The sequence below is a fragment of the Neomonachus schauinslandi genome, chromosome 3, assembly GCF_002201575.2.
Source record: "Neomonachus schauinslandi chromosome 3, ASM220157v2, whole genome shotgun sequence".
Taxonomy (NCBI): Eukaryota; Metazoa; Chordata; class Mammalia; order Carnivora; family Phocidae; genus Neomonachus; species Neomonachus schauinslandi.
Window position 1 is genome coordinate 61,473,018 of NC_058405.1, and position 13,643 is coordinate 61,486,660.

A 13,643-nucleotide genomic window follows, 5' to 3' on the forward strand; every position below is an offset into this window, starting at 1 on the left:
TTATTAATTCCCTCAATAACTGTACCTATTCTGTTTTTAAACTGTCATTTGATTTCTATTAGTAGATTTTTTTCACTTTTTAAAGTTCTATTTGGTTAATTACCAGATCTTCCTGCTCCTTTCTGATAGATCTGCTTTTTTTCTTATGTTTCCATTCTTTACTTTGATTAAATAATTTTAAATGTACAATTTAAATTATTATATAAATATTAAATATTCATAGGATAATTGTATTATCTGAAGTTCTTTATGGTCTAATTCAGCTATTTGTTGTGCTTGCTATCTCTCATAGTGGATTCTATTTTTAGTTGTGAACTCATGTTCAGCAGTGCCTTAGTGAGAAAATTCAGTGTAGCCTGGATTGAGGTTATATCCCTCCAGGATGTTTCATATTTATTTCTTCTAGAGATCCCAGAGTATTATGATTTCTTACTATCAATTTTAATGTTGATTTATCAATATACATGTTTCCAGACCATCCAAGTGTTGTAAATTCTAAACCCAAGTGAAGGCAAATCTATGGTTATAAATTTCTCAGGAAGAATTCTTCTCCTAGAGATTGGGCCAAAACAGACAAGCCATATTACTCAGATTTTTTTCTAGATCACCCTTGCACTGAAGTGTAACTCTTCAATGGCTCCAGCTAGCAAGAATGGAGGAGAACACACCGAAGAAAGCAAAATCTGATAGATATGCAGGAGGTGCACAGAGACAGAAAGGGAAGGAAGAAAATTTAAAAACAAAACATGAAACTTCTAAAACAAAATGATCCTGTAAACTAAAATTCCAAAACACGTGAATAAATCTGATGATAAGAGAAGGATAGGCAAAAAGAATTTTAAGTTGGACCAGAAACTAAGTCTAGATGGAATTACTTTTATGGAGGATTTTGATAACACTCTTAAAGTAAATATGCTCGAAAAGGTAAATTAAAAAACAGCATCCATTTTAAAATGTCTTCAAATTAGGGGAAATAATTATGCAATACTGAAACAAGAACATATAAAAATATGAACAAATATAAATCTTAGACAGGAGATACATAATCATGTAAATTAAAAACTTAATAGATGATACCCAGATAGGTTTGAAAATAGTATTCAAGAATTCACCTAGAATGGAACAAAGAGATGAATAAAAAATATGAAAGTACAATTAGTTGTTATTGGGGACAGACTGAGAAGCTCCAAAACATATCTATTTGGAGGACCAAAATGGACAGAATAAGAAAAGCAACACTTGGAAAAATAATGCGTAAAAATTTTTCAGAACTAAAGACAGTCATGGGTTCTCAGAAGAAAGTGAGCCAAGCAGGATAAAAGAGAAGTCCAGACCCAGACATACATACAACAGTGAAACATAAGAAAATAAAGATAAAAAGAACATTATGGATGTGCTGGGGAGAAAGTTAGCATATCTATAGAGGGAAAACAGCATTTTTCTCATCAACAGTAATAAAGATCAGGAGAAAAATCATTGTCAAAATTGTATACCCAACTAAATTACAATTAAAACAATAAAACAATTTTGGATATGCAAACAATAAGAGTGTTTACCAGCCACTGACCTATCTTAAAGAATTATTAGAGGATATACAACAGCAAGAAAACTGAAACCAGAGGAAAAGCATAGACTAGGAAAAAACTATAGCAAGTTCAGAAAATGATAAACCACAATAGCAAATTGAGTTAAGTTTGAGAATATATATATATATATAATTATATATAATATATATATAAAATAATGTTTTTTATTATTTTTTTAAAGTTAAAATTGGATTACATGATTTGATGTCTCAGACTTATATATTATATATTATATTACTTATATACTATATATATACTATATATACTAAGTAATAAGTGTATTACTTATATACTATATACACTATATATATTATATATACTATATATAGTATATATATAGTATATACATATAGTATATATACACTAATATATATACTATATATTATATATATACTTATATATACTTATATACTTATATAGACTTATAGACTTATATATATATATAAAATAATACATATTTTTTATTATTTTTGTAAAGTTAAAATTGGATTACATGATTTGATGTCTCAGATTTAGAATGTTCCAAACCTTAAAAAAAGGTATAGGGGCAGGGTGGTCAGTAAAGAACAATGCTGATCATTGTTAAGCTGTATGATGGATGCATGAGGGTTTGTTGTGCTGTGCTCTCTACTTTTATTATGTTTGAAGTTTTCCACAATAAAAAATGTTTTTAAAGTAAAATTATGACTCTAGATAACAATATCAGGATGGAAGGGTTTTAGTGGTTAGATGTGTTTGTCATATTTGGGAGGAAAAAAAAGAACACTGAACAACTTCTGAATTTGTTAGAACAATCCATAGGAAGTACATAAAAACAAACTATTAAAAGAATAGAAATATAATCTGTATCTTCAAACTAGTAGTGAGAAGACTAGAGTAATACAGAAACGTTTGTTAATGTAACAAAAGGTTAGAAAAGAAGAGGGGAAGGAAATGACAAATGAAAGCAAACAGAGAACACAAAATCAAGCTAAAACATAAAGCCCAAATATGTCACTAATTCTAATGACTTTTATTATACTAAACTAATTAGGAGGCAGAGGTTATTATAGGACAAGAAGCATATCAACCAGCTACATGCATTTTATAAGAAACATATTATAATGAAACTACACAGAAATGATGAAAATAGGGCGCCTGGGTGGCTCAGTTGGTTGGGCGACTGCCTTCGGCTCAGGTCATGATGCTGGAGTCCCGGGATCGAGTCCCGCATCGGGCTCCCTGCTCGGCGGGGAGTCTGCTTCTCCCTCTCCCGCTCCCCCCTCTTGTGCTCTCTCTCTCTCTCACTCTCTCTCTCAAATAAATAAATAAAATCTTTAAAAAAAAAAAAGAAATGATGAAAATAAAATAAATACATATCAGCAAAATACTAAAAAATAAAATAACTGAAAAGTTGGAATAGCAATGTCAGTATCCCAACAAAAAAGAATTTAAGGCAAACAGCTTTAATAGGGACAAAAATTACAATACATAATGTAAAAAGGGAGAGATACTCTACCAAACTGATATAACAATCAATAATTAGAACATGGCTTCTACTTATTTCAAGTACATCAAAAGGAAATAGAAATATGAGAAGAAATAATCACAGCCACAAACACAGTTGAAGATCTTAATGTACTTCCATCCAGAAGTGATAAAGGGGGAAAAAAAAGCTATAGAGCAGTTTAACAAAAAAATGTTTTAAGCTTGATAATTATATAGAACATACATACCCCCAGAATAGTAAGAATATGCATATTTTCAAGTACATGTGTAACAATCATGAAATTGACACTGTACTGAATAGCAAAGGGAGTTGCAATAAACTTTTTTAAATCACTAAAATTCAGATGATAGTCTCTGTCCAAAGTGCAAGTAAATTGGAATTTCCAATTTTAGAAGGTGAGTAAAAAATGCATTAGTCAGAAACTTCAAATTTTGACTCATACCATTAAGAAAATGAATAAGAAAACCCAGACAGTGAGAAAATATTGACAAAATAGAGATATCTAACAAAGAACTGGTAGCAAGGATATATAAATAATGCCTATGACTCAAAAACTACCAAGACACCACACACACCCATTAGATTGGCTAAACTTTTTTAAATTGACCATACCAAGTGTTGGTAAATATGTAGAGCAACTAGAACACTTAGGCACTGTTCATGGGGATATAAAATGGCACAACCACTTTGGGAAATAGCTTGGCAGTTTTTTTAAAAGCTAAACATTCACCTGCCACACAACTCAGTCGTTCTACTCCTATGGTTTTACTCATGAGAAATGAAATTTATGTCCACACAAAGACATGTACATGAATATTCATAGCAGCTTTATTTATAATAGCCAAAAACTAGAAACAATCCAAACATCAATCAATAGGTGAATATGTAAATAAACTGTGGTATATCTATATAAGGAATACTACATAGCGATAAAAAGGAATGACCTATCGATATATAGGACAATGTGGATGAATGTCAAAATTATTATCAAACAATAGGGTTTCCAGGGAGCTTAAGGGTGTTGTCCCTCAGAATCTAAGCAAAAGCTCAAGACAGAGAAGCACTTGTCTAAAAAAGATTTGTGGATCTGGTTTTTGTCTAATAAAGTGAATCCCAGTAAGATTTGCAGAGACCTACAAGATTTTCGAAAGAAATATATATGCAGAAACATAGCCAGCTTGGACCAAAAGGGACACAGACAATCCCAATTGAAAAGAGACTGCTGGACTCCAAAATTCTACTGGCAGGAAGCAGCCTGAGAAAATTCTCTCCTCCCTTCCTTCCTTCCCTCCTTTATCCTAGAATCAACCTAGGCAGGTTGATTCTAATGTTCATATGGAAAAATAAACAAGCAAGACTAGATAGAAAAATACTGAAAAAGGAAAGCATTTAAGGGAACTAGCCCTCCAAAATAATAATTCATATTATAAACAATATGTTTATAAAACAGTAATTACCCTAAAACGAATAAGAATTGGATGCAAGTACATATAAAAATGTAGCATATCATAGAAATGGCATTTCAAATGGGTAGCAAAAATGAAGATTTTCAATAAATGGTGTTGGAATAAGTAAGGAGTTATTTGGAAAAAAGTAAAGTTGGAGTCACACTTTGCATTTTAATATGAGTGCAATTCAAGAGGAATAAATTATTTAACTAAATAAAAATTAAATCATAAAAGTACTAAAAAAAAATCCTGACATCATTTCTTATAATCGGTAAACCTAACTAGATAAAAATGAGAAATTTCGGGGCGCCTGGGTGGCTCAGTTGGTTAAGCGACTGCCTTCGGCTCAGGTCATGATCCCGGAGTCCCGGGATCGAGTCCCGCATCGGGCTCCCTGCTCGGCGAGGAGCCTGCTTCTCCCTCTGACCCTCCCCCACTCATGTACTCTCTCTCTCTCTCTCTCATTCTCGCTCTCTCAAAAATAAATGAATAAATCTTTAAAAAAAAAATGAGAAATTTCTACATGGCACAAGCCACTATAAATAAAATCAAAAGGCAAACAAAAAACTGGGGAAAATATTCTAGAGTCATATTATAGATAAAAGATCAATTTCCCTAAAATGCAAAAGGTTCCCCAAATCAATACAATGTTAGTAGCCTAATTTTTTAAATGGCTAAGGCTATGAATAAATTGTCCCCAATGAGGAAATAAAGATGGTTCTTAAGCATATGGAAAGACAACCTTATTCAAAAAAGAAATGCTAATTAAAACTAACCTGAGACATCATTTTGAACCAATCAATTGTGCAACGATCCATGTCTGGTAACACACTAAGCAAGAAAATGTGCAAGAAGACAGGCACTTCCATACTCGGTCAATGGAAGCGTTCATAGGTGTAAACCTCTGTGAAGGATAACTTGACAATATCCAGTTACAAATGTAAAAACTCTTTGACCTAATACTTGGCTTTCCTGGGAATTTAAACTGCATGTATACTACTATTTGTATATTATGATAGGTATTCAGGCTACAGTGGTAAGTGATAAAAGGAAGTTGCAGGATAGCATGTATGCTATGAAACTGTTTCTAGAAAAAAAAGAAAAAGAATACACACATACACAAGATCTACATATTGGCTTACAGTTTAATGGAATTCCTCAGGAGAAGTGTGCATAAGAGGCATATTCGATTGGTTGACTCTGGGAAGGGGAATTGTGTGGCTGAGGTAAAGAGATAGCAAGAAGACTATGAAAAGAGGGTAACTTCTGAATTTGAAGCCATGTGAGTATATGACCTATTTAAAAAGTAAATTATAAAATTTTTAAAATTCAAAGGACTCCAAATTTTAGAACTAATAAAAGACTTCAGTCAGGTTACAGGATACAACATCAATAGTGTTCTATATGCTAGTAGTTGCCAAGTTGAAACACAGTAAAAGAAAAACAACCCCATCAATAATGACAATAGCAACAACAACCAAGTTAAGTGGTACCTCTATTGTGAATAAAATTACAAAAATGCTGAAGGATATTTTAAAAGACATAAAGAGAAACAGAGCTATACTATATTCATGGATGTTCAGATTTATGATCATAAAGATGGCAAATCCTACAAATTAATCAACAAATGTAATGTCATTCTCAAAATCCTAACAAAGTTTTTCATGACCCTTTACAAGAAAATGCAAAGATGTATGTGGTAAGTAAAGGGCAACAACAGCTAAGATAATTTTGAAGAAAAAGATACGGAGGCTAGAAGCAGGTATGGGACTAGCCTTACCAGATACCAAAAGATATGGTAAAGGCACAGTAATTTAGGACAGCATATCACTCATGCAGAGATAGGAAACAATGCCATTGGGAAAGAAAAGAGAGCCCAGAAACAAACCCTTGTGTGAGTAAAACTTGGTCTCCTCAGCTAGGTCTAAGACTATTGTCCATATCTCAGCAACAGCATTTTAACTCTCTACCAGTGCTCCATTCAAGTATCTGGATAGGACCTACTTACGTATCATCATCGTCAGATCTTGGTTGTTCCTCATCTACTTCAATGCCAGAGGCCATTTCCATATTCCCCTCATCTTCTTTAGGAAGCCATTGTTCTAATGTTCCCACTGTTAAAGAAATAACAGAGAGATTAAAGCCTCCCAGCCTATACACATGATGAGGGGTATATACCCCAAATCCTGTACTGGACATCAACCATGAAGGTAAAGCCTGTGAATTGTTTCCATTAAAACAGAGAATATGTCTGGTTTTTTCCTACATAACTTCAACCTTGGTGCAGTCAAGAGCGATGTCGAGACAGATTTTCTTAAAATCTCAAAAACTGAAAGAGTTCACAAAAGAATTAATAATGCTGGCTTCTGAAGTTGGCTTTAAAACTATGTCTACATAGTCTATGTCTAGCCTACTTTTGACTCCCACTTTGGGAATTTTGCTACACATGTCTATATTAGTTAGCTTTTCCAGAATACACCACCACATAGCTTAGTGGTTTAAAACAGTAACCATTTATTGAGGTCACTATTCTGCCATTAGGCAGTTTGGGCTGGGCTTAGCTGGCTGGCTCTTCCTGTCTCGGTTGGACCCAGTCATGCACGTGCAGTCACTTGCCAGGCCAGCTGGAGGCTGGCTGGCCTACTGTGGCCTCTCTTGGGATGGCTTGTCTCTATTGTCCACGTGGTCTCTCATAGCAGGGCCAGCTGGAGCTAGTTGAGAGAGAAACAGGTTTCCAAAAAAAAAAAAAAAAAGCAAAAGCTCCTTAAATACTCAGATTTGGCACACCACTGCTTCAATTCCATCCTCCTCATGCACACAAATCACAAAGGCCAGTTGAGATTCAAGGGGAGGGGAAAAAACCATTTAATGGTGGAGGAGCTGCGAAGTCATATTGCAAAGGGCAGGGATACAGGGAAGAGTGAAGGACTATGCTCATTTTGGTAACCTACCAGAATCTGCCTTGCCCACATGCACTCTGCAACCATCTGGTTCCTAGGGGGCTAAACTGTGTTTCATGTTAGTCTCCAGGAAAAAAAATCCCTACCCTCTGCTAACAAGTGGGATCAGAAATGGGAACTTTTCTCCAAAGATGCAATTAAAAACAAAGTGTGGCTATTTTCTGTTTGTTTTTTGGTAAACTGACTATTCATGCACATACCTACAAGACGAAATTTTACCACGCTGTACTTAAATATTTACCTATTTTTAATCAATATGTGTCATCCCAAATCATAGCCTATATTATTTCCTACAGTGCATTATAAAATAAATGAATTGATTGATATATCTCATCTATGAGGTAGTCTGGCTAATTAATAGCAGCCTGAGTATTCCACTTGGTGTGGGAATCATAGTTTTTGTTTTCTTGTTTTAGGAAGACAATTTTAGGAGGCTTTTATTTTTTTGTTTAACAGGATAGAAGAAAGAATGAATAGCTAACTATAGAAATGTAAATCAGCTGTTATCTGGATGTGCATCTATGATGTTACCAGGGCAACTATGTGGCCTGAAAACTTACACAAGAAAAATGGAGGTTACCTTCCCACCAAGGATCCCCTTGGAGTGGTTAAACTGTAAACAAAATTATTGACCTGAATGAATTATGCACACATTAAAAAAAAATACTTGTCCTTATCTCAAGAGTGTAGCTTTTACTAGTTAAAGTCATTGAAAAGGATTTTACAAAGTCTTGCTATTTTAAACTTAAAGTTAGGATAAATTAAATAGGTAGTTGATAAAGTTTCACTTTTTAATGGAATGCAGGGCTCGAAGCATGAAAGCAATTTATTTTCAAGGAGTTGGAAGTTTAAGCTAAACAGTGATGAAGGACATATGAATAATGCTTAAATGTATGACCATAGCTAATCCTTGAAAGCCTTTATAAACTGTGTCTATTATACTTGCAATCAAAGTTATTAAAACTTACACACACAGGAAGTCTTCATGAAAACTCTACACAGTTGTAAGAATTATTTTTCACATTATAATTTCCCTTACCAACTTGATGGCAATACGAATTTTGGTAATCACATGCCTCTGCATAAAGTAATACTAAAAATGTGCTATGGTTTTATGTTCATTCATAAAAACAATGGCCACCTGCTAAGTTCTAGGCACCAGGGAGAGAGAGACGAAACAGGGTGGTAATCAAGACAAAGCTCTCGTAAGCTTACAGTCTAGTGGGGAAGAAAGATAATAAGAATCAGAAATTAAAGTGAAGCTTATTTGTATGATCAGAGAATTACAGTGTCTTGTGGGGTATTAAGCAGCAAAGCCAAACCTAGAGGATGCAAGGGAAACATGCTCAGATCTTTCTTAATCATTTAAAACTGAGGCTCCCCATCAGTGGGGACACAGGCAAGAGTCTGAGATCCAGGTTTTTCATAGCAATCACTAAAAATTGAAATAAACTCACTACTGCATCTTTTTATGACATGAATTTAAATGATAAATACAGTGATAAAATGTCACTATTTCATGCATTTAACAAATATTGGAGCGTGAATGAGTTTGAGCGTGAGACTGAATATGAAATTGTCAGAAGCAGCTAACAGAAAAGGCAGGGAAAGAGTAGACAAACTTGAGGACTTCCTAGAATTTTTTGGATTAAAGAGAAGCATATTAATATAGTTACAGGGTCTTCCACTCACTCGTGCAAAAGAACACTTAAGGATCGATGTCATTCCAGACCCATTTACAAAGCCCCGTCGGGTAGTACAGGGAAAAGCAGGGAGAGAAGAGTACCTGCCCTTCACCACCTCACCACCCACCATGACACATAGTGACAGAAATGGGAGGAGGCTTGTCAGAGGGAAATCTTGCAGGAGCAATTATCCTGGCAAAAGGAGGCAGGCATTCTAATCCGAGGGAGGACTATCTGCTGGTGGAGAAATGCTAGCAAGCCTGGCATTGCGATGGGCCGCGCCAAGCTTCAAGGTGCTCAGAGTCTGCAGAGAGACTGATTTTATCCTGAGGGTAAGAGGGCATCTTTTGCAGGATTTTAAGCTGAAAAGAGATTTGGTCCATTTTAGGAGGATTATCTGGCAGGGGTGCAAAGGGTAGAGCTAAAGTAAGAAAAGATGACCAGGGACAGGAAGTCAAGAGGCCAACCACAGAGGCGGAGCTCAGCTGGGGCGGAGGGGTGTCAGCACCAGGGCAGGCTGTAAAAGAAAACATCTGCACTCTGCTTTGAACGCACCTGTGGAGGCAAATTCCTATTTCCAATCTCACTTGACAGATAAGTTGCTCATATATGCCCAATGTAAAGCCATCCATGTAAAAATACAGCAAGCTCATGAATGAGTTAATCTGGCATGACAGACCAAATGAAGAGTTTTCTATGACTCTCTCCAAGAATCACAGGGACAAACGCAAGAAGAAACATCATAGCCACCAAGTATGTCCCCACCTCACTGTCTTGATAACCTGGCCTGGGATCCCAGCCCTTGGCTTCCGGACCAAGCACAGTCAGCCCAAAGCTTCCTCCTTACTGCCTCCAGCCCCATCCTTAGGGACAAGGCTTTCATCCCAGGACAGAAGGGAAAGGGGTAAAGACAATACACTGCTTTTTGTAATTTGAAGGTACTGGAAAGAGAGTCTCAAGGGCAGTTTCTACCTTTCTCCCTCTCTCTCCTCTTAACTTTTCAGTAACACCGTGATAACTGATAGAAGTCATAAGACCGAACGGTTTCAAAGGACTTCGTATGCTCAGGGACTCTGGCCCCCTCTCCTGCTCCTAGATTTCAGTCCAGCCGGTTTTCTTACTGTCTGCCACAGGCCTGTGTATCTGCAAGTCCTCCCCACCCGATACATTCATCCTTCTGGACATTCTGGGAAGACGCAACTTTCACAAAGATTTCACGATTGTGAAGTTTAGGCTTCACAGGCTGGCAGACTCACTCTGGGGCAATCGTCAGGCACTTCTGTTACATTATCCTCAGGGTGGGACATATTTTTGTATTGTTCCTTTACTTTGTAAGTACTTATCAGCCTCCGTTACACCTAGGTTGTATCTCTGCCTCCTTGTCGCCTCAATCTCGCGTTCCTGAAACACGGGTCTCTAAGCGCGCCCCTCTGCAGCTGCTCCTTTTCTATCCCTGCCTGCCTACGGCAACCTTCCTTGTAGCAGGGCACACCTGCACCTTCCGAAGACCAACTCCCCCTGTGACGTGAGTTCCCTCAAACTTTTGAAAAGGATGGCTGGCTTCCCATAAAGTAAACACAAGCATCATCTTGCTAAAAGTCAGAGACAAAAAAAAAAAAAAACAAAAAAAACCCCTCCCCCAGACCAAGAAACTCTACGATGATGTGTTTTCATTGCCTATGGAATAGTAATTTGAGTCTGTCGAAGAGCGGTCAGAAATATACCGTCAGGTAGAGCTAAGTAGTACCTGCTTACCTTCTACAAAGCCACTTGCCCTACTTATTTTCATCAGTTGTCAACTGATCCCATTAAAGAAAATTACCCCACTCTTCCGGGAAGCTCGAGGCTTGTTAGTGGCATCTGGAACAGGCTTGGACAAAGCGAATCAGCTTCCGAAGAGGCTCAGCCCTTTCCAGTTCCCTCTCCAGGCTGAAGGTATTTTTATCCCTTTCCGCATTTGCAAGTCTCTGACAAAATTCCTCAGGGGACTGGTTATGTTCTTAAAAATAAACTGCATACCCAATTCGCCTTCGTGGGCAGAAAACGAGCTACTTGTTAGACGTGCTGCAGCCAAAGCGCTCATTAAAGCTCCTGGCACTTCGTGCTGCCACCGTCTCCTATTTTCTGGAATGCCTTCGGTCACCGTCCCTTGGCCACCTGAGGAGGAGACTGTGTTACTGAAAATAAAAATACTTCATCTGACTTCTTATAAAATCACAAAACGTGAGAACCTCGGAGGTAACCTAATCCCACCTCTCGTGTTACCAGCAAGAAAACGGAGATAAAGTTTAGTGACTTATGTCACATGGCTAATGGGTATGAGAGTGACTTGCTTTGTAAACACTTCAGTGTGTTAAATTTCTATTCTACTTGCTTATTTGAAATTGGTCTTATTGTCTCATTGGCTTACGGTGGATTAAATTGTTATGTTTGCAAGCCCCTTCTTGCAAGTTTGGGGGCTTCAGTGTTTCATAATGGTATAAACGTAAGTCAGTCCACACACTTATAAATGGCAGTGATTTACTTACATATTTCAATTTATAAAATGGGTATACATTTTAGCTGTCCCCCAGCCCCATGTTATCAAGAGAAACATAGAAAATAAGTAATAAAAATCCTCACCACCTGTAAAAATAACACCCAGATGTTGCTGTGAACTTCTCTTGTGCAAAGACTATGCTGGAAGCTCAAATGTAAATGGAGGAATTTGGGTTGGAAATATCATCATATTCTTAACACTCTTAACATTTAAAATAGCACACTGGCTTACAAAGCAACTTTGTATGTGTTTTTGCACTGCTAACTCTAAACCTTGTGGGATAGTTATTATCTTAATTTGGATTTTATTCATGGAAAAAACCAACCCCTCCAAGGAATTCCAAGGAAGTGATTGGGCTAACATGGAAGGCAAGTCAAGCCAACTGCCCTTCTTTAGACAATCTCCTTCAACCACAAGGAAAGTGGGATTCTAGATCTTTCCTCCTTTACATTCTCCTACCTGGAGTGGTCAGTTGTCTAGGATACTTAGCAGGCAAGTTTCTCAGGAGGTGAGGGAGATACCAAAACATTATCTTGGAAAGATATTTGATACCAAATCTATGGGGATTGTACTGAAAAGAGAACTATGGCGTCAGGGTGAGTGCGAGGAACACACCTGCATCTGAGGCCTTGTCTCCCCGTGCTGGCAACTCAGACCGAATGAGTGTGGAGTCACCCTCGGGCACAGTGGTGCAGGTAGAGGTGATGTCACCTGCTGTCATCATCTCTAGCACAGTCTGAGGAGCTGGCGCATCCCACCGTCTCCTGCTCTCTGCAGCGGCCCCAGTGTCTGGAATGAGCAACTCTGGGTACGAGAAAATAACTCATTAATTTAAAAGCAGTCAAAGTGCATCTCATTGTACCAAACAGTTCTTAGGAAATGTGGAGGTAGTCCATCTGTGGGTACCCTCAAAAACAGAGAAATTACCACCTCATTCGAATATTGATTGTTATGGACTGAATGCTTGTGTCCAACCTCCCCCCAGATTCCTATGTTGAAACCTACAGCCCAACGTGCTGATACTGGGAGGTGGTGGGGGTCTTTGGGGGGTGATGAGGTCATGAGGGTGGAGCCCTGGGGAATGGGCTTAGTGCTCTTATAAAAGAGACCCCACAGAGTTCCTCACCCTTTCTGCTAAGTGAGGACATAACAAAAACATGGCAGTGGGCCCTCACCAGACACCAAATCTGTTCAGCACTATGATCTTGGACTCTCCAGCTTCCAGAACTGTGAGAAATAAATGTTTGTTGTTTATAAGCCACAGAGTTAATGGCATTTTGTTACAGCGGACCAAACGGACTAAGACTAGATCATAACTTGCAAGACTGAAATTATAAACAGGCTTAAACATTGGTTTTTATTATTAACATTTGAGTGACTAGGTAATATATCTAAATGTAAACAAATATTAGTGACAAGAATGGACACATTCTTTGAGGCACCTCTGAGCATTTTACTTCAGTCAGTTTCCATAGAAATGCAATCAATTGTTATCTTTTTTTAAAGATTTATTTATTTATTTGAGAGACAGAGTGAGAGCGGGGTGGGGGGGGAGTGTTGGGGTGTGGGAGAGGGAGAGGGAGAGAGAAACCCAAACAGACTCTACGCTGAGCACAGGGCTGGATCTCACGACCCTGAGGTAAGACCTGAGCCAGGAAACTAAGAGTCGGCCACTCAACTGACTGTGCCCCCGAGGCACCCCCAGTTCTGTCATCTTAACTTTGAAAAGCTTTTTCTTTTTATTACAATGTTTCATTATAGGAAATATGAAAATCAGGTAAGTAGAGGAAAATAAAAATCACCCATAATCTCACCATCTAGAGACTATTAAAATTTCAAAAATTTCCCCTTGAATATAGTGTCTTTGTTTTGAAACAAAAATGGGCCTCACACCATGCATAACTTTCATAACTTGCTCTTTTCAAAGAGCAACATT

General features: G+C 37.4%; 1 protein-coding gene across 1 annotated transcript in view; it reads right to left on the bottom strand.

The window, feature by feature from the left end:
* NEK5 (NIMA related kinase 5) overlaps positions 1-13,643 on the bottom strand; it is a 54,529-nt gene that overhangs the window by 1,938 nt on the left and 38,948 nt on the right. Inside the window, exons 19-21 of the mRNA XM_021678200.2 lie at positions 12,383-12,496; positions 11,188-11,325; positions 6,532-6,637 (exon numbers count right to left, since the gene is read on the bottom strand). Coding sequence (XP_021533875.2) covers positions 6,532-6,637; positions 11,188-11,325; positions 12,383-12,496 — 358 coding nt within the window. The remainder of the gene's footprint in view (positions 1-6,531; positions 6,638-11,187; positions 11,326-12,382; positions 12,497-13,643) is intronic.